Here is a 21,094-nt window from a genome sequence, read left to right on the forward strand (position 1 = left end):
CTAAGGGATGTGAGGGAAAGAGGCTCAGCCATCGTGGAAGCGCCGTGTCCCGACCCTCAGCCACCGATCTATTAAGGCCGAGGAGGCCCCGCAGCACAGTGACGCCCTGAGAGCCATTCGTAAGACTGCATCACTCACCTCTTACCCAGTGTCTGAGCAAGTCTGTGTAGAGGGTCGCATCACCACCCCTAGCATCGCTGAGCTGAGCTGAGCTGTCCGTTTGTACAACCATTAGTAAGCTGCAATATCCGTCCCACCGTTCCTCGTCGCCTGTCCCAGGCACTTTTAGGCCAATGCACAACACCAGATGTTAAAGGCAGGCAGGTTAGCCTCGGACCTAAGGTTCGCCCATGGTCCCTGTTGCCACAGAACTGTTACCCACCCGCTACCAGTGCTCCACTTCCGATTGACGCACTGCAGTGAAAATATCATCAATCAGTTCTGTTAGAAATGGCATCCCTGGCTGGCCAGGGCTTGCGCCAAAGTCAGTCAGAGACCACAACTCTAAGTCAGGGCAAGGGAGTTACACGTCAAGATAACCCCTGCTCACCCCCTTGGTAACGTGACACGAGCAGTAAGGCTAAACTCTGTAGGTTAAGTGTTTGCGCGCGCACCCAGCAACAACACCCAAGGCCCACCACAAAGGAAACTATAAAAATAGCCTTTGTATTACACCAAAACACATTAGATAAAAACACACACTTTACAATGTGCCAACAGGCACGGGCAGAATTTACAGGGGATATGTACAAGACAGGGCCACATGGACCACTGTCAGGAATATGCACTTTCAGACTTAGTACTTAGAACATAGAATATAAAATCACTGTAGCACAATTAGAAAATGTAACACACAACCAGTAATCACTGGTAACAGGTAAGGACCACCTACGCAACCCTAACCACCTTAGGAGAATATTACGCAGGGAACCTAGACCTACCTAGCAACACCTGTACTAGCAAGAACAACCACCTAAGTATCACCATACATTTAGGGGTATAGGCAAGAACACATTACACATGATGCATCACCACATTCAGAGGTGTAGGGAAGGAAAACACATGACGCATAAACATACATTCAGCCGTGTAATAACAAGGCACATGACGCATCAAAACACATTCAGAGGTCCAGCACAGGAAAACACAATTGCGCAAAACTCACATAAGCCACCACCTGTGGCAGTCCCTAGGCCAACTGGCCTTGTTGGGGCTAGGACGCCCTGTGTCCCAATGTCAGGGGGGCCTATACGAAGCAGCTGCCCACTAAGTGCTGGGCAGCTGTGTAGACAATGAGAAGCCACGTGGGAGCCTGCCAGGCTCTAAACCAAATGATTGCCCCCTGAGCCTCTCTGAGCTCTAAAACAACAATGTGGGCAGGGAGCCTCTCTGGGCTCTGACCGACAAATGCGACCCCTGAGCCCTTGAGGGCTCTACACACAAAATGGCCCCCACCGTTGGAGTCCCCCTCCCGGGGACTCAAAATCTCATGAATGCCTCGGAGCCTCTCTGGGCTCAAATGAAACAAATCTGCCCCCACGAGCCTCTCGGGGATCTAAATAATGAAGGTGAGGCTTGTTGGAGTCCCTAGTGGACTCGAGACAGAAATGCGGCTCTCAAGAGCCTCGTGGGCTCTGTTTGCACAACTACCCCGCTACGCTGGAGCCCCCCTCTTGGGGGCTCGAAGTAGGGTTCTGGCGCTGAGAACCTCCGTGGCTCTAGGGAAGAGGATGGTGCCCGCGGGTGGAGCCTCCCCCTCTCTGGGAGCTCGAGAGCACTTCCCACACCCCCAAGTTGGCTGGAGCCTCGCTCACCGGGATCTGGTGGGGGAACTCCTCTCTGGTCCCGGAGTTGCTCCTCGGCGGGGGCTACTCTCGCCTGGGCACCTCTTTGTAGCGCCTCTTCTCTGGGGCGCCTCTTCTTCAAGACCTCACTGGACTCTCCTCAGGGGCTACAACTTCTACTGCACCGCGGGGCTCTCCTCTCGTCTTGGAGCCCCGGGGGAGGGAGGTCACTTCCGGGTGTCTCGTCGTCCCGTCCCCGGCCTGCCTGACTTCCGGCCGGGCGGCTGCGGCGAATCTCCGTCAAGATAACCCGGGGTAGGCTCCCGGTAATTAAATAATATATTTTAAAAAAGGGCACGTAGGCGGCGTGGGCAGCCACAGTGAACGGAAAGCGCTCCCCAGCGCTTTGTTGAAATTAAAAGCTCTCCCAAGCGCTAGTGACACGATAAAGCGCTTCCAGGCGCTTGTGGCATATAGAAGCGCTCCCAGGCGCTTAGCAGATAATTACAGTGCTCTCAGGCGCTTAGAAGGCAAATGCAGCGCCCACAAGCGCTTGAGGACTGATTACAGCGCTCCCAAGCACTATAAGGGGAAAATAAAGCGCTCCCAGCGCTATAGGCAAACAAAGGTCCACCAGTCCAGAAAAAGTCCTCCTAGGACTGCAGCAAGATTGGGGGGGCAAGGCTGGGCCCAGAGCCAGCTCACTGGGCCTCCAGGCAGGGAGGCAGTCCAAGTGGCGGTCCTCCTGGCGCCCAGCAGCAGCAGCAGCCCCCCTCAGATAGGATCCTGGAAGAGAACAAATTGTAAGGGGACACAGCCCCTTTTTATACAGTGAAACCCTTTGTCTTTGTTCAGGGTGAGGGGAAAAACCAGTCGCAGCTGGTTTGTGAGCACTTGATGTGCTCAATGTCCCTTTCTATTCACTGGCAGGGCTAGGGACATTAGACGAACCCCAGGGGGCGGAGCCAGAATTGTGTGGGGAAAGCCCAGCCCTATTCAGGACCCAGGTTCACTCCTCCCCAGCCATCAGCATGCTAATCTCCACACTCACCACCGGGCAGACCCATCCAGACTCCTGGGGCCAGGCTCACCAGCCAGCTCCAGCCAATCATGTGCCAGCACACTCACTGCACATGCACACCCATGTCTAGAAGTGGCACTTCCACACTAGACACAATCACGCATCATACATCATTGCGCAGCATTTAAGCACACAAGTCCGCACATACCAAACTCGAGCCTGCACTCCCCACACATCAGGAACTAACATGGTCACAGACATTCCCCATGCATTCCTATGGGAGGGCAGGCCATTCTCACCCACGCACTTTACACTGCGCCACAGTGCTAAAGTGTGCAAAGACCAGAAATCACTACCACTGGGTCACAAACACAAAGCAAAAAGTTTAGGGGTGAACCTGCCAGAAGGGCCAAGTCCAACAAGTTCCACCTGCTGTGAGGATGCATCACCTGACTAGTTTGATTCAAGCAGATTGCATTACGGCCTGGGATACGTCACAAGCAGCTCACAGCCACGGCTCAGGCTCGGGAGGCAGGGAACGGCAAAATAGAAAGCAGGCGCAGATCCACATCCGGGTGGGGAGGAGACCTGGGAAGGCGAGGGCTGGCATGCGCGGTAAATGTTACATTTCGCATGTCCTGTGGCTCGCGCGTGCGAATGGTGTATGCCGCGCCTGTCTCCCTTCCGGGGCTCCCGTGATGAAGAGGGAGCCCCGGCACCAAAGAGGAAGTGAAGTGCGGTAGCTGAAGTCCCGGGAGAGCAGCAGATAGCAGTGCGGGGCACCTATGCCTAAGGAGGAAGCCCCGCAACATGCTGCCAGAAATTTTGAGGAGCTGGAGTGCTCCAGTACCGCGCATCAGCCAGCCGCCACACCGAGTGAGTTTGCACATTTCCTCTGGGGGGGGGGGGGGGGGGGGGGGGGGGGTGCTTTGTCGGGCCGGGGAGGCTGGTCTTAGTGGTGCGAGGAAAATACAATTGTGCTGGTGTGCTGTGCTAGCGGAAAGGAGCACTTTGGGGCGCGTTGACGTGCCGTGGAGCCGATGGCGGAGGGGGGTGGGAAAGTGAAAGTAACCGCAGGAGGCTTGCAAGGGAGATAGGAGATGGGCACAGCGCGTAACTGTACGTGGTGAACGCGCGCGTTCACATATCCAGTACGATCTGCAGCCTGCGCGTGCCCATCTCCTGTCTCCCTTGCAAGCCCTTGAAAGCATAGTCGACGACTATAGGTCTCACTGGCGACAGCGCTTTGCGCTGTATCGCCAGGTGTGAGACCTTAAAAGTGTCACTCATGCCCTTGTCACTACCAAGGTGGCGTGAGGTAACACCCTCTATGTCAGGATCATCAAGCAACTCACTAGAAGACTAAAAAACATCAAGAACTTGGGCAGATAGACTAATCTTCAATTTTCCACACAGAACTCACATGAATGAATAAATGAATATTTGATTTATATAGCGCTAACTTAGGCCAAGGGCGTCAAGGCGCTGCAGAGGACTGTTGTACAAAAACAGAATAATATGCTCAGACTGATCTCTGTGTAAAGAGCCAGGTTTTCACACCTCAGGAGCTCCACTAGCTCCTGATACACATGTGCACTAATTTCAAATTCTTCATACACACATTAAAGGCATTACAGAAGCTAGGCCCAGCCTACTTGTATAGTTGCATCACTTTCTACCAACCACAAAGGCACCACCGCAATGCTGGACTCCTTACACACCATCCCATGCAAAGAGAGAACCAGATCAGGGGGCTGGGTGTTCTCTAACATGCTCCTAAAGTGTGGATCAGCCGCCCACTCCACATCAGAGCCTCCCCTCACTTCTTGGATTCCGAAAGAAGATAAAGACCTGGCTGGTTCATTAACCACCCGCCCTAGGCTGGGCCAGGCACACTCCTGCTTAGAGTCAAGATGCAGCTCTGCAAACACTGCTAACATTAACATCACAAACACAGCAACACACACAACTCCTCGCTGTGAGGTTTCCCGGGTCCATCCTTGAACAGTGGATCCTATCCAGGACTTCCCTTGGCATTCTGGTACTTGTAGTTCTCCGTGTACACTGCTATACACAACTTCCCAAGCACCAGAACACAAAGAGGCATGATGTGGAGGATTACCTGCAGCTTGTTGACACCCAGGAGCTGAGCCCAAAGCAAGCACACTGCCTCCCCTAGCACACACTGCACCAGGCTGACACCCTGGAGCAGCGTCCACTCAACCCTCCCAGCCACGCCACGACGCGCCCGGGGTGTGAGGAGTTACCTGTGCCCCCCTCACTGTATGCTCCCTGGATCAGCAGACTCAGAGCCACCAGCCACAGCAGCATCCTGCAGCCAGCCATTCATCCAGGCGCATGCGCCGTCCGTCGCTGGGGGAGCTGCTCACTTTCATTCAGGCGCATGCGCCATCCGTCGCTCGGGGATCCGCTCAGTATTCATGCATTGCGCATGCGCCATCCGTCGCTCGGGGATACTCTCGTTAGCCTTTGGTGAGGCTGGGAGACGCAGGCGTCGCCACAACAGACTTTCAAGCTGGACGTGCAGCGACAGCGAAGAAGGACTATGTGACGCCGAGCGTCAGGGTTCTCATAACAACTAGGCTGCGAACTCTAGTTCGATAGGACAGGCGCCAGGCTACAGAGGAAGCACTTGTAACACTATTTACATCGTTATTTGTGCTCATATGTTCCATATATGCTCATATGCTCATATGTTCCATATATATATATATATATATATCTATATATCTATATATATAAATATATATATATGTTCCATATATATATGTTTCATATATGCTCATATGTTCCAGTCACTTTTGCCTCATGTAACTTAATGATTGCTGTTGTAATTTGTTCACTTGTAATTTTCTCCTCATGTATCATTACTGTTCCTATTGCGAAGCGCTCCGACGCCTTCAGGTAAAGTCCGTGCTATATAAAAACGCATAAAATAAAATAAATAAAAATACAAAATAGTAACGGCCTCAACCTGGCAAGCCTCGTCGGTGACGCACGAACTAGTACGTGGCTGTGCGTGCCTGTCACCTGACGTCACATCGTTGCTAAGGGTCCTTCCTCTAATAGGAACCTGCTCCTGCCCGGTGACATTCCCCGGGCGGCCCCGCCCTCCCTTCCCCTGGCCCCGCCCACCCGCGGGTTCGGCCGTTGGCGGCTCGAGGCTTCCGGTGTGCGCGCGCCCCGGTGACAGCGCCTGCAGGTAAGACCGGGGGGCGGGAGGGGCTTCTGGGCGCCCGGTGCGGGGCGCTGGCGGGAGTGCTGGTGCACCTGGAGCCTCTGCGTTCCCCATGGCTCGGGCCTCCCCACCGTGAATGTCGCCGGCACCTGTCTTAAAACCATACTCTGCAGAATGGATCTCACCCGCTGTTAAGATGCACTGTTGTGACTGTGGGGACAGACAGACAGACAGCATTTCATTCCCCCCTCAGTGCAGCCTGTCCCCCCCCCCTCAGTGCAGCCTGTCTTCCCCCCCCCTCAGTGCAGCCTGTCTCCCCCCTCCTCAGTGCATTCCCCCCCCCCCTCAGTGCAGCCTGTCTCCCCCCCTCCTCAGTGCAGCCTGTCTCCCCCCCTCCTCAGTGCAGCCTGTCTCCCCCCCCTCAGTGCAGCCTGTCTCCCCCTCCGTGCAGCCTGCCTCCCCCCCTCCTCAATGCATCCCCCCCCCTCAGTGCAGCCTGTCTCCCCCCTCCTCAGTGCAGCCTGTCTCCCCCCTCCTCAGTGCAGCCTGTCTCCCCCCCCCTCAGTGCAGCCTGTCTCCCCCCCCTCAGTGCAGCCTGTCTCCCCCTCCGTGCAGCCTGCCTCCCCCCCCATCAGTGCAGCCTGTCTTCCCCCCCCTCCTCAGTGCAGCCTGTCTCCCCCCCTCCTCAGTGCAGCCTGTCTCCCTCCCCTCAATGCAGCCTGCCTCCCCCCCTCAATGCAGCCTGCCCCCCCCCTCAATGCAGCCTGCCCCCCCCCCGTGCAGCCTGCCCCCCCGTGCAGCCTGCCCCCCCCTCCTCAGTGCAGCCTGTCTCCCCCCCTCCTCAGTGCAGCCTGTCTCCCCCCCCCTCCTCAGTGCAGCCTTTCTCCCTCCCCTCAATGCAGCCTGCCCCCCCCTCAATGCAGCCTGTCCCCCCCCTCAGTGCAGCCTGTCTTCCCCCCTCAGTGCAGCCTGTCTTCCCCCCTCAGTGCAGCCTGTCTTCCCCCCTCAGTGCAGCCTGTCTCCCCCCTCCTCAGTGCATTCCCCCCCCCTCAGTGCAGCCTGTCTCCCCCCCCCTCCTCAGTGCAGCCTGTCTCCCCCCCTCCTCAGTGCAGCCTGTCTCCCCCCCCTCAGTGCAGCCTGTCTCCCCCCCCTCAGTGCAGCCTGTCTCCCCCTCCGTGCAGCCTGCCTCCCCCCCCCTCAGTGCAGCCTGTCTTCCCCCCTCAGTGCAGCCTGTCTTCCCCCCTCAGTGCAGCCTGTCTCCCCCCTCCTCAGTGCATTCCCCCCCCCTCAGTGCAGCCTGTCTCCCCCCCCTCCTCAGTGCAGCCTGTCTCCCCCCCTCCTCAGTGCAGCCTGTCTCCCCCCCCTCAGTGCAGCCTGTCTCCCCCCCTCAGTGCAGCCTGTCTCCCCCCCCTCAGTGCAGCCTGTCTCCCCCTCCGTGCAGCCTGCCTCCCCCCCCATCAGTGCAGCCTGTCTTCCCCCCCCTCCTCAGTGCAGCCTGTCTCCCCCCTCCTCAGTGCAGCCTGTCTCCCCCCTCCTCAGTGCAGCCTGTCTCCCTCCCTCAATGCAGCCTGCCCCCCCCTCAATGCAGCCTGCCCCCCCCGTGCAGCCTGCCCCCCCCGTGCAGCCTGCCCCCCCCGTGCAGCCTGTCTCCCCCCCCCTCCTCAGTGCAGCCTGTCTCCCCCCCCTCCTCAGTGCAGCCTGTCTCCCCCCCCTCCTCAGTGCAGCCTGTCTCCCTCCCCTCAATGCAGCCTGCCTCCCCCCCTCAATGCAGCCTGCCCCCCTCAATGCAGCCTGCCCCCCCTCAATGCAGCCTTCCCCCCCCGTGCAGCCTGCCCCCCCCCTCAGTGCAGCGTGCCCCCCCTCAGTTCAGCCTGTCCCCCCCCACTCAGTGCAGCCTGTCTCCCACACTCAGTGCAGCCTGTCTCCCCCTCTCAGTGCAGCCTGTCTCCCCCTCTCAGTGCAGCCTGTCTCCCCCTCTCAGTGCAGCCTGTCTCCCCCTCTCAGTGCAGCCTGTCTCCCCCTCTCAGTGCAGCCTGTCTCCCCCTCTCAGTGCAGCCTGTCTCCCCCTCTCAGTGCAGCCTGTCTCCCCCCCTCAGTGCAGCCTGTCTCCCCCCCTCAGTGCAGCCTGTCTCCCCCCCTCAGTGCAGCCTGTCTCCCCCCCTCAGTGCAGCCTGTCCCCTCCCCCTCAGTGCAGCCTGTCCCCTCCCCCTCAGTACAGCCTGTCCCCTCCCCCTCAGTACAGCCTGTCTCCCCCCTCAGTGTCTCCCCCCCCTCTCTCCCCCTCTCAGTGCCTCCCCCCCTCTCTCCCCCTCTCAGTGCAGCCTGTCTCCCCCCCTCAGTGCAGCCTGTCTCCCCCCCCTCAGTGCAGCCTGTCTCCCCCCCTCAGTGCAGCCTGTCCCCTCCCCCTCAGTGCAGCCTGTCCCCTCCCCCTCAGTGCAGCCTGTCCCCTCCCTCTCAGTGCAGCCTGTCCCCTCCCTCTCAGTGCAGCCTGTCCCCTCCCCCTCAGTGCAGCCTGTCCCCTCCCCCTCAGTGCAGCCTGTCCCCCCCCCTCAGTGTCTCCCCCCTCAGTGTCTCCCCCCCCTCAGTGTCTCCCCCCCCCTCAGTGTCTCCCCCCCCCTCAGTGTCTCCCCCCCCCTCAGTGTCTCCCCCCCCTCAGTGTCTCCCCCCCCTCAGTGTCTCCCCCCCTCAGTGTCTCCCCCCTCAGTGCAGCCTGTCTCCCCCCCTCAGTGCAGCCTGTCTCCCCCCCTCAGTGCAGCCTGTCTCCCCCCCCCCCAGTGCAGCCTGTCTCCCCCCACCCCTCAGTGCAGCCTGTCAAGATTGGCAACTAGAACTCACTCCTCACCATTCCCAAGGCACAACGGGGCATCACATAATTAGCACAATTAGCATAAAGTGTAAACCAACCGCCTTCAAGAATTGTACATCTCTGTATAATTTCTTCACAAACCATTGATCATCCGCACTTAACTAATCAACTTTTCAATTCATCACATTAACTTTGCCATCCGAGATCCTCTCCCTAACACGGTTTGTGGCATTCATCCCACTCTGACATGGCCCCTTCAGAACCTTACTTACTTGCAATTATCTGTTCCTGAGCCACCTGGAGCTTCCCACTCCAGATCACACAATGGCTCAGTAGGTGTTGCTCCTACCTGTGTCTAACTTGGAGGTTTCAGTCTTTCAGCTGTAACTGTTTTATACATTTGCAATACAAAGTGTTGAGTAGTTTCTGCCTCCAATATGGCATTAAGTGTGTTACTTTGCTTGCGGGCATCCGGAACCCCCCATCCATATCTCCCTGGTTATATTAGCTAGTTTTCAAATTGCAGAAATTGCCCCCTGCCCACATTAAAGGCGTCGCTCGTTCCTTCACAGGTGATAAATGTTTCAGCAGGGTAAAGGTCTCTTAGAGTATCACACCCACCCGTTTCCCATTGTGTCACAGATCTGCTCTAATTTATTTTCCGAGAGGGCTGCAGCTACCGCATGGGAGGGGCCATGAAGAAGGGGGCTATTTTAAGTGCCCTCTTGGCCTCTGTCAATTTTTAGGATCTCTCTAGGTTGATTAGTTCCACTCAACAGGCACACCAGTGATGATGGCGCTTCCACTACTCTTCTGAGGAAACGTTTTTCCCAATTGGCTGCTTCACTACATCGCATTCAGCATACTGGAGTTGTCTTGCAGTACAATCAATTTCCATAACTGGCAGTCCATACCCTCCTCCTTCTGGTCTCATTTTAGTAACGTCGACTGCACCCTACTGTTCTTGCCCGCCCACATCATTAATGCCTGTAATCTATCCTGTTTTTTAATGGTGGCTCTAGTAATAGGGTATTCTAGACTCAAATAGAATTCCAAAGCCCCTTAATAATCCTCTATATCCTAAGTGTGTTGTTTCTCCGCTGCGTGTGCCACATGGATGTCGAAGTATCTTAAAAAGATCAATTTCCCATCTCAAACCCTGGTCCATCAATTCCCCAAGGGAGGGCCCTCTGCAAAGCCAGGATTGAACAATAATATCCTGTCTCGATTTTTCCACGTGTCAGACACATGTCCAAACCTCTGTAAATCTATAAGAAGCTGAGGCGTCGATTTATCTTAGGTTGCGTTAAATAAATGCGTGCTCTTTGTGTACATGACACAAATGGTCATCGCCACCCCAGTCTAATTCCCCAGGCCTCCAGAGTCCTCCGTGTGCATATCCCTAATGGCTCCACCTCCAGGGCAAACAGTGATGGCAAGCAGACACTTCTACCTTGTTTTCATCTCCACCATCTAACTTATTGACACTGCGCTTCCAGATCTTACCAGTTCGGTGGGGTCAGTATACAGCAATTCAGCCCCCAAGTCCCATTCTCTCCGGAACCACTGCCATATATTCCCAGTCCAAAATGTTGAATACTATATTAAAGTCCAAGGCAACCAACATCCTTTCACGTGACTGAGGTCTCAGGTTCATGTCGGTACCACGCCCTGGGGTGAAGCCACATTGGTTCTCGTCGACCAGGCCGTCTTACACCCAACATACCCCATTAGCGAGGGTCTTAAAGTGAAGTTATGGTTAGGTGTTGAATTCAGGTGTTTAAAAGCCTAGTAATATTTGACTTGCCTAAAAATAACTTGTGACGTCACGTACACTGCTTATGATCTCACATATTACATACCTCATAACATGTTAAATAACATCATTGATGCCATCATACAGTCATTTTGACACTGTCCTAAAGGGTTTGTGGACTTAAAGTAATTAAATATGCTACATCTATGGACTATTTTCTTTTCACCTTAATGGGACTATGCATGACCCTCAATTTTATGTCAAGAGGCTGGAGTATTGTGTCCGGCCCAATGGACACAGCTCTGTAGTTTAATAAAATACATTACATACGGTCCTGAAATGTACATAATGACATACATCTTGGTGCATGCTTACTATATAAGTATGAGATAAACCCCATCTAAGTGGGACACATCTACATTATTCAATAATCTGCAATGCTTGGAAACCTTTAGGGGTTTTGGAATTAAACATGCACAGCATATATCCCTGTTTAATGTGGGCACGTGCCTAGATATCCAGTGTTGGTTAATGTATTGGCATTTCTCTCTGATTCTTTTTAAAACAGGCTTTGAAATTAGGCTGTGGCTTAAAGCCAAACATACCTCTGACACCCACATCAGGTGTGACCAGTCTTTAATTTGGAGTACTTCTTCAACCCTAAACTTTAGTGATTTATAAACGGTGCACCATATAACTTTCTTTTAAAATGCAGAATTACACTTGTCTCCCGGGATTCTACTGCTTCCATGCTATTGACCTAAATGTGTACACTCAGTATATTAAATGGATCTTGGTCTAAGGGGTCGGGGTTCCCAGGCAGACCTTTATAGGCTTCGGGGGGAGGGAGGGGGGGCACACAAGCCCCCTCCCCAAACAATGCATAGTTTTGATCACTGGGACCTGGCCCATGCCTGTGGTCATAGAAAAGTAAAAAACAAACATTTGCAATGCAACAGGTCTCGCATTTTTAAAAAACTTTCACCTATTGGTATTGTAAATGACAATGCCTTTTATTATTGCAGGTTTTGGAAACACATAAATAAAAGGCATTGTCGTTTAAAATGCCAATAGCTAAAAATCTCGCAAATGCAAGACCTACTGCATTGCCAATGTGTTTTTAACAGGACTATTTGAGTTTGCACCTTATACAAAGTCAGTTCTGAAGGAAAAGTAGGATCACTTTGTTTGAATTTTTCTAACTTGCGGGATGTAGCACGGACATCAGACAGTGGCTCCAAGGGATTGGAAAAGTATCACCCTTTATGACTATAACCCAGAGCGTCCGCCTCCCACCCTTCCGATCCGAAGCCACCGACATCCTCTGCGGTGTCTCCCAGGGCTCATCTCTCAGCCCAACGCTGTTCAACGTCTACATGGCCCCCCTCGCACAAGTAGCCCGCCATCACAACCTCAACATCCTCTCCTACGCCGACGACACCCAGCTCATCCTCTCTCTCACCAAGGACCCACACACCGCCAAAACCAACCTCCACGAGGGAATGAAGGCCGTAGCCGACTGGATGAGGAGCAGCCGTCTGAAGCTGAACTCGGACAAGACGGAGGTCCTCATCCTCTGACCCACCCCCTCAGCCTGGGATGACTCCTGGTGGCCGACCACACTGGGAACAGCACCAACACCCACTGACCATGCACGCAACCTAGGATTCATCCTTGACTCCTCCCTCTCCATGTCTAAGCAGGTCAACGCTGTCTCCTCCTCCTCCTGCTACAACAACCTCCGCATGCTCTGCAGGATCTACAAGTGGATCCCGACTGAAACAAGAAGAACTGTGACACAGGCCCTCGTCAGTACAAGACTGGACTACGGCAACACACTCTACGCAGGAATCCCAGCCAAACACCTACGACGACTACAACGCATCCAAAACGCCTCCACCCGACTGATCGTCAACGTCCCCCGCCGCAGCCACATCACCCCCCACCTGAGAGACCTACACTGGCTCCCCGTCGACAAGAGGATCCCCTTCAAGCTCCTCACCCATGCACACAAAGCACTCCACAACGCCATACCAGCCTACCTGAACAGCAGACTCCGCTTCTACACCCCCACCCGCCAGCTCCGCTCCGCCAGCCTCGCCCTCGTCCCCCGCATCCAGCGAACGACCTCCAGCGGCAGATCCTTCTCCTACCTCGCCGCCAAGACCTGGAACACCCTCCCTACTCGCATACGGCAGACCCAAGACCTACTCTCCTTCAGAAGACTCCTCAAGACCTGGCTCTTCGAGCAGTAGCAGCACCCCCCTCCCCATAGCGCCTTGAGACCCTCATGGGTAAGTAGCGCGCTTTACAAGTACTCTGATTGATTGATATACGTGTAGAGGCCCTCGCTCCTCCACAGTCATCTGGCAATGCAGGGAGGTGTTTACCACCAAGGTCCACAGGTTTTTCTTGTTTAAACTTTGTCCATGATACTTGTACCTGTTTTTACGCAAAGTGAAACCCCACAAAAATATCCTATGTAACAAAACCTACATTTTCTTTGTACACAATCAATGCTAATGTAAAGCACTTTGGCACACATCGGGTCTGGTTTGCACTATATAACACTGCAAAACAAATGAACAAAAAATAACTTACACCTCGGATCAGCCAGTCTCCCCAGCTTCCCTTGAAGGCCACACAAGGTTCATTAAAATTACGGGGTCACTGGAGGGGGGTGTGGCTAACAGCCGATGTAAAAATATGTATTTTCCTGAGCTTCTGGACAGATGGCTGCATGAACAACCATCCGGACCTTTAAACAGTCCATTAATGCCCGGTAGTGTATGCACCCACAGTGGGGACAAGGCGTCATCAACCCGAATATGTTTGCTAACAAAGAAGCAATATTCGTGGCAAAAAAGTAAAAGCTGAACCCACTGAAACTGCATGTTGAAGACAAGATTGCAGTGGAGTCAAAAGGACATGAGGCCAATAGAGGCAGCATGCTACGGCCTGTATTAGGTGGTGAGTTGCCATGGGGCAAGCCCGGGTGTTTGCCCCGAGGTAAAATGTGAAGCAGTTGAAGGAAGAATGGACAATGAGCTGCCCACTGAATAAGTAGCCAGCATAGCTTAGGAAAGTGGAGCAGCAACCGTATACCAAGAGTGGGGCACCCTGTTGGGTTTGAAACCCCCACTCTGTCCATCTGATCCACGAAAAGAGATACAAGACTAGTGCCAAAGACACATGTGGGGGTGGAGTATTACCACATGAAACTATGAAGCGGAGCTGAATGGAACTATGTGGCTGGTGCTATCTCAGGAGGGCAACATCAGCGGTACAAAGCTCCCTAAAAATGGAGGTAGCATGCGAAGGAAAGAACACAACAGACCAAAAATATAACAGACACATGCCTGCTGCCGTGTAAATGGAGGTCTGCACACCGGATCTGCACATTGTTCAAGATATGGCCCCCTAAATCACAAGCATAAGGAGTCTCAACAAGAACCTCAAAATAAGGAGGTAGAGACAAGGAGAATAATGAGGCAACAAGGCCAATGACTTCACCACAACGTGACAAAGAGCGCATATCCAAATGCACAATCATGTGCCCAGTTGCTGGAGATGTAAAGAACTAGTCTGCAAAGTCAGCTGTAGGGGGATAGTGAGTGAAAGCATGAAAGGCCAATGTGACCCACTCCAGGAAATTCAGGATTCTGCTACATAGTCCAACAACCCCCAACCCCAAGGTCCGAAATCATAGGAGGCATGGAGTCAGGTGAGGTGAAGAAGTCCCCGCCTTATGACCCTCCCTCCATCAGCCGGTGTTGTGTAATATCGCCGGCAATTGGGGAGAGGATGTTTTTTGCCTCACGCCTAGCCTGCCGACTTTGGAGCTGGGAAAGGTTTGAGTATAATATTCCAGGAGTGCAACAATGAAATTCCTGGAGAATAGGTTTGCTAGACCTGGAGAAAATACTTCACAGGCCAGCTAAAGACAACATATTCCTAAACATAGTTTCAAATGCCCATATGCAGCCATCAGTTCAAAAACACAGAAATCATTTGTCTAATCGCAACCACCATGATATACTTAGAAATTCCTCATATGTCCAAATACAGTGTCAAACGCCCAAGCAAAATGCACAGATGTCGAGGCAAAACCAATACCTGGCAAACAGCGCATCGTGTGATGCCCCGTAGGTGAGGGTAGTGTGAGTCAGCTTGACCGTGTCACTGCATAAATGTCACCTCCATCACGTTAAAAAATACTGAGCCCACAAAGTAAAATAAGACCCACAGTATGAGGAAAGCTGGAGCTGCCCAATTTAATGTATCAAGCCTGACCGGAGATGTGCCGGTCACCTATTGCCCACCTTGGAGAAAGAAAGGCAGCGGCCTGCATGGCATGCGAAAGGCAACGAGTGCGAATGAGTGTGGTGTGGCCAACAGAACCTGGAGGCTGCTATGGAGAGGCCTGGCACTGAAGCAGCCTGTAAAGGAAAAGCACGGCTGTTTCTGTGCCTGTGTGAGGCGACACCTCGCAGCATGAGTGAAGCTGCCAAGGTCCTCCCAGCACTGCACATGAGATGCCAGCTCCCCACAGCCCTCAGTGAAAAGGGCAGAGAGCTCCCGAGCCGTGAGAGATGAACCAACACTAGGTGAGGCACTTCCCGCACCCGAAAAGCTCGTGTGGGCAATAACCCTGCACTCACCAGGGTGGGGGGGAGAATGACGATCCTGTGCGAGCAGTGTCTGCCGCCATTGGAGTTACTGGCGTGAGAGCAGCGCTGCAGGCTAAAGGAGGATTCCACGCAAAGTGTGCCTGTTACCACTGATGATCTGCCCGCAGGAGAAAGGTGCTGGTTGAAGGCGTGGACGCGCCAGCATGATGTGTGGCTCCTGCACGTCCTGTGAGTGAAGAGGGACTGCCGGCAGGAAAAGAAGAGACTGACAGCAGCCCAGCTAGCCAGAGGCTGTGGCCTGAGGGCCGAGAGTGAGGAGCGGTGGCAGCATCACCTAGAGGTCGCGGAAAGCAAAACGGCCTGCTGAAACAAGCTCGCTCTGCAGCAGGGGGAGGTGCGCGTGCAGCAGCGGGGGGGGAAGAAGGGGTCTTGCGCGATTCATTTGCGGGAGCGATAATTGCTACCATACGGTGGCGTGCGCTCCAGCAAGGAATCGCCACATGTGCACGCGCTGCCATTGAAGGCAATCAAACGCATGCACGGTTGTGGGGAGAAAAAGGGGACCGATGGCATTAGGTCTCGTAGGCCGAGACCTAATAAATAAATTAAAAAAAAAAAGAGGACCACAATTTTTTTTTTTTGTTCCGCAATCCTTTGGGATCACATCAAAACCCCCAATTTACTTTGGCCCTGAGTGTGGAGTGGGGGCGCGGCAGGGTACTCCAACCCTGCCCCTTATATCTTTTTAGGTCGAGCTGGTGTAGCAGTGCCAAGCTCTGCGTCCAGCGAAGCATCTATTGTCATCCACTTCTGGGAATGTGGGACAGGGGATGGGCACGCGCAGGGGATTCTCCCATGTGAGTGCGCACGTTCACCCAGACGCTGTGCACATCTCCTGTCCCACATTGCCAGGAAGCGGATAACACATAGACGCACACACACACACACACAGACACACAGACACACAGACACACAGACACACACACTCGCACACACAGATGCACATGCGCGCACACATCACTGTTCGAGCCGCATTGCCACCGCATCCAAGCCGCCACGAACCGGCAAGCTTGTACCCTGCAAAGTACGGCCCGCACTCTACAGTCCCCGAAGCCGCACCGCATGTGAGGATTCCAAGTGCGGCTCGTGCTTGCTACCAACGTGCCGTCCGCCGCTTCAGGGCACAAATGGACGCCACGTATGCCTGAAGCGTACTCCAGCGCACTGTGTCCCCACCTCCCGGGGCCACGCCGCACAAGGGAAGCCGCCCGGTACGAGTCGTACTGGGCCGCTTTGTGCCGCACTGCCGCCCCGGGGATCCTGCCTGCAATAAGAACATACGGCTCGTAGGCCACCATCGTACAAGTCATCTCTTTGATTTGCCCAGCCCGGTGCGTACATGTGAAGGCGTACTGCACCGTACCGTTTCTCCCCTCCCGAGTCCCTGCCGCACTGAGAGCCTCCCTGTACCTTGGAAGACGTACAGGCGGCTCCGTGCCGCACCGCTGCCTCTGGGGTACCTGGTCCGTCACGAAGGATCACCTACGACCCGGACCCTCCGCAGCGCCCCCTCAAGGTCCCGCCTAGTTCTGCCTTCCTGCTGCCCTTTGACGAACCCTGGTGTCGGACAACAACTCTTCCCAGCATGCTGTGCGGGAGCAGAGGGCAGCTGTTACATCGCAGGGCTAAGGCGTGGAGGATGGGCGGGGGATGCTGCTGAATACTTTCGTTTTCCTGCCTCTTGCTCACTTCCTCCTCTGAAAGCACAGACTCCTCGAGGGTTACTGCAAGCTTGCACAGGCTTCCTAGCAGGTGAGGGCTGGAAGCGGTGCAAAGTGCATTGGTAGAGAGTGGTGCGAACTTCTTATAATGGTATCTATGCGCTAGAGGTGGCCGGGAACGTTGTTTGTGTTGATATTAAATGTCAGATCCGCTCTCTCGTGACACCTGAAGTTTTCAAACCCACCTCACTCAAAGTGCATACGAGCGCAGACTACATTTCATTTCGGGCGGGGTTTGTGTGTGTACGGGGGGGGGGGGGTCGTCACAGACGATTAGCCCGGTCGAGAGCCGAGCCAGAGTGAGTCTGATTTGGTTCCAAGAGACAAAGCACGAGCCAAGCCATCGAAAGATGTAAAATACTTTTCTGTTCAGTGTTTACGATTATATCACTGAATTGAGTTTCATTTATTGAAAGTTATATATTTTTTAATTGAACAGTCAAGAATATTAGGATGCACCAACGACGCTGCCACAAGTTACCCCAAATATGTCAGTTTGTCATGTTCTGTTTCTATATAGCCTACCTTGTTATTTGATGTGAAGCACACATTTTTTCTACTAACTATAAGTAAGTGAGGTTGTTGCAGGTTTCAGGTCCTGTATTGAATTAATTCATGTGGATGGTTGAGAAAAACAATACATGGTGGGGTAAAGTGATGGGCTGTAGATCACACAGTTTGGTCTAGTGGGAAGCAGGGATTTAACCCCACAGTTACATACGTAAAGTTTGAAAACTATAGGGTTGTATCCTTCCGTTTACTGTCAACGGCAATGCTTTGTGTTCAGTTATTAATGTTATTTATTTATTGTTAACATAGGTGGTTCAATAAACTGAACACGCCTTCAATGAAACTGACAATGTACACACATGAATGCATGTGCATAGCCATAAGATTCAAAGGTGAGCATTTCTGTTTGGAATGTTTCCACAGACACTGAAGATCAAACGCAGGCCTGCCTGTGTGAAAGCATGCAGCAATAGCAATCTCTGCGGTGCCCTGGAACCACTTTCTTTTTGATAATTAGCTCGAAGCCTGCCTCTGGTTGCTAAAAGACTTCATGTGGGCGTTTCAAACGGTTCCCTGGGAATGCATTCCACCCACACTGCTGCACGCCACACACTGCTGCACGCCACACACTGCTGCACGCCACACACTGCTGCACGCCACACACTGCTGCACGCCTCACACTGCTGCACGCCTCACACTGCTGCACACCTCACACTGCTGCACGCCTCACACTGCTGCACGCCTCACAACACCACCACATTGCTCAGGGACACCACCATATCACTCTAGGACACCACCACGTCACTATAGGACACCACCACGTCACTATAGGACACCACCGCGTCACTATAGGACACCATCGCATCACTATAGGACACCTTCGCATCACTCTGGGACAGCACCGCATCACTCTGGGACAGCACCGCATCACTCTGGGACAGCACCGCATCACTCTGGTAAACCACCGCATCACTCTGGTAAACCACCGCATCACTCTGGGACACCACCGCATCACTCTGGGACACCACCGCATCACTCTGGGACACCACCGCATCACTCTGGGACACCACCGCATCACTCTGGGACACCACCGCATCACTCTGGGACACCACCGCATCACTCTGGGACACCACCGCATCACTCTGGGACACCACCGCATCACTCTGGGACACCACCGCATCACTCTGGGACACCACCGCATCACCCTGGGACACCACCGCATCACCCTGGGACACCACCGCATCACCCTGGGACACCACCGCATCACCCTGGGACACCACCGCATCACCCTGGGACACCACCGCATCACCCTGGGGCACCACTTCATCACCCTGGTGCACCACCGCACCACCACATCACTTTGGGACACCACCACATTACTCAGCCCAACCACATCATCACTCAGCACCACAACAGCATCACTCAGCACCACAACAGCACTGTCCTTGCTTCCTACCAACAAGCATTGCCATAGCCAATAGGACTCGCATTAGGAAAGTGTAAGCTATTGGCTTTGTGAATAACAATGCTATTAATTTATATATTTTCAGAGCCAACACATATAAAAAAAATGTAATTTACAGTACCAATAGCTCACACTTTCCTAATGCGAGACCTATTGCATTGCAAATGCTTGTTTTTTATATTAACAAATTCAGGCCAAGAGACTAAATCCCTGACTCCTGTAATTGCTGTCTGCAACATTTTTCTCATGTTGCAGGCAGCCAGTCAGAGTGCTTGTTCCAGCAGGGGTCTGATTCCTGCAGGAGCAAGTTGGCCCAAGAGAAGAAGCCTCCTGGGCCAATCGGCCCAAGAGAAGAAGCCTCCTGGGCCAATCGGAACACTCCATTTTTAAAAATTGGGTTCAAGGGATTCACGTGAGAGTCCCTCAAACCCAACTGTTCAGATATACAAATATTTTTGCAGTTTAATGTCAAAAACTACTCCACATATTTACACCAAATCACAAAAGGCATGCTTGTTGGACCAAGCTGTAGCTTCATGGCAGCATTTTTTGCGGTAGCACTGCCTAAAAAAGTCTATGGAAAATGCATGGGGATTTTGTGTTTTGGGACCCCACATTTTCTCAGTCCTCGATTGACTGTACACTTCGAAACGTTCCTTGAGGAAAGTGCTCAAACAGGAGAATCTTTTTGGAAAGTTTAGTGCAAATTCGTCAAAAGGGTGAAAAAGTTATTAGCAAACCAAAAAAGGCATTTCCTGTGGAAACGGTGATCTAACTATAACTACCCAGTGGTGACCGTCACAAGGGTATGGCATCTGAGAAGATGGGTAGGCTGAGTAATCCTATATTAACAGGGGATGCTGTACTTACAGACATCTGGCTCTTAAACAATTTTACCCTTTTATAAATACATTCTTCCTCAAATTAAAAACCCACAACTCCCCTCACGTTTTGGACCTTGTGGTTTTATGTCTGCATTAACATCTTAATGCTCTTCAGGAAAGATTTTAAAATTAACAACTTCTATTCCAGCAAAATGGCATTCAGGAGTATCCTACGTTTGTCTTGAATACCAAATATTCGTGCTTTAGTTCATTTGAACTCTTTGGTTACCCTGCAGTTGTTTTACTAGGGAGTTAACTGACAGACTGCTGCTGGTTTTGGAAGTACATTTTTTTCTGACTTTGCATATTAGAATGTTTTACTGAAATGGATAAGAGAGATATTTGAGGTCTCATCGAAATGGGACCTTATTTTAGCGTTCTAGATTTGTTCTGCAGGAGATGGCTCGCTCAGTGTCTTGGCCAGTGGAGATAGTGCTGCTGATTGATTCCCTCGGGTGGAGTAGGCGAGACCCCCTTTCTCTTTCCGAGCTTTCTGTTGTCTGCTCTCATCTTTGGTTTGGGCCATCTGCTTGCTAATGGCTTGTGCTCAGTATCTTGGGTGTTGGATGTGGTGCTGCTGGTTGGCTAGTGTACTACAGTTGGGGTAGGATGACAATTCGATCAGTGAGGCCAGATCTCATCCCTTCTTTTGGCTGCTGGCCCATTCTTGGCTTGGGATCAAGTGTTTTGGCTACTGGAGGTGGGGTTTGTGAAAGGCTGCCTGTGCTGGAATTGGGGCTGGGGGAGAGGGCACAGTTATGTGAGTTGGGCCTTTTATCATCTCTTCTCTGGTGGCACCTTCTAGTCTTGGGTTCAAATGTTGAGCTACTTGATGTGGAGGTCTAGTGGGGGTGGAGTGGTTGACAGTCCTACATAGGGACTACTTTCACTCTTGCTCAGAGCTGGCTGCTCTCTTTTATCCAGGGCGCCAGGTTTGCAGCCAGCGGCGGCAGCAGGACTGATGGGTGTGGCACCATGTAGAACTAAAACATAATTTTCCAGATGCTGCGTAGGTGGGGTGGTGGCATAGCCTAATCTGATCTTCCCACTACAGGCTTTGTAAACCCCGAGGCATCTCCCAGGACTCGGGCACTGCACACTGGAATTGATAACAATAACAAATTCCATGAGCTCTCCAATACATCACAGGAGCTGAACACATGCCATAACCAGCTTAGAAACAAACACTGCTCTAAGATCGTTGCGATAGAGCAGTCGCCCTGGCTGCTTTAAGGAATTTCTGCTCAACGAGTAGTC

General features: G+C 52.9%; 2 protein-coding genes across 3 annotated transcripts in view; one reads left to right on the top strand and one right to left on the bottom strand.

Moving 5' to 3' along the window:
* POGLUT1 (protein O-glucosyltransferase 1) overlaps positions 1–5,220 on the bottom strand; it is a 161,000-nt gene extending 155,780 nt beyond the window's left edge. The window contains exon 1 of one of the 2 annotated variants that reach the window (XM_086935855.1): positions 5,073–5,220. In XM_086935855.1, coding sequence (XP_086791981.1) covers positions 5,073–5,151 — 79 coding nt within the window. In that variant the 5' untranslated portion in view covers positions 5,152–5,220. The remainder of the gene's footprint in view (positions 1–5,072) is intronic. The other variant, XM_086935854.1, reaches the window with a different exon arrangement.
* A 641-nt stretch (positions 5,221–5,861) lies between these two features.
* The window catches only part of VANGL1 (VANGL planar cell polarity protein 1), a 204,990-nt gene continuing 189,757 nt past the window's right edge, over positions 5,862–21,094 (top strand). Inside the window, exon 1 of the mRNA XM_086935856.1 lies at positions 5,862–6,028. The gene's annotated coding sequence lies outside the window, so the exon portion shown is untranslated. The remainder of the gene's footprint in view (positions 6,029–21,094) is intronic.

Source organism: Lissotriton vulgaris, chromosome 8 (assembly GCF_964263255.1).
Source record: "Lissotriton vulgaris chromosome 8, aLisVul1.2, whole genome shotgun sequence".
In the NCBI taxonomy this organism is placed as follows: Eukaryota; Metazoa; Chordata; class Amphibia; order Caudata; family Salamandridae; genus Lissotriton; species Lissotriton vulgaris.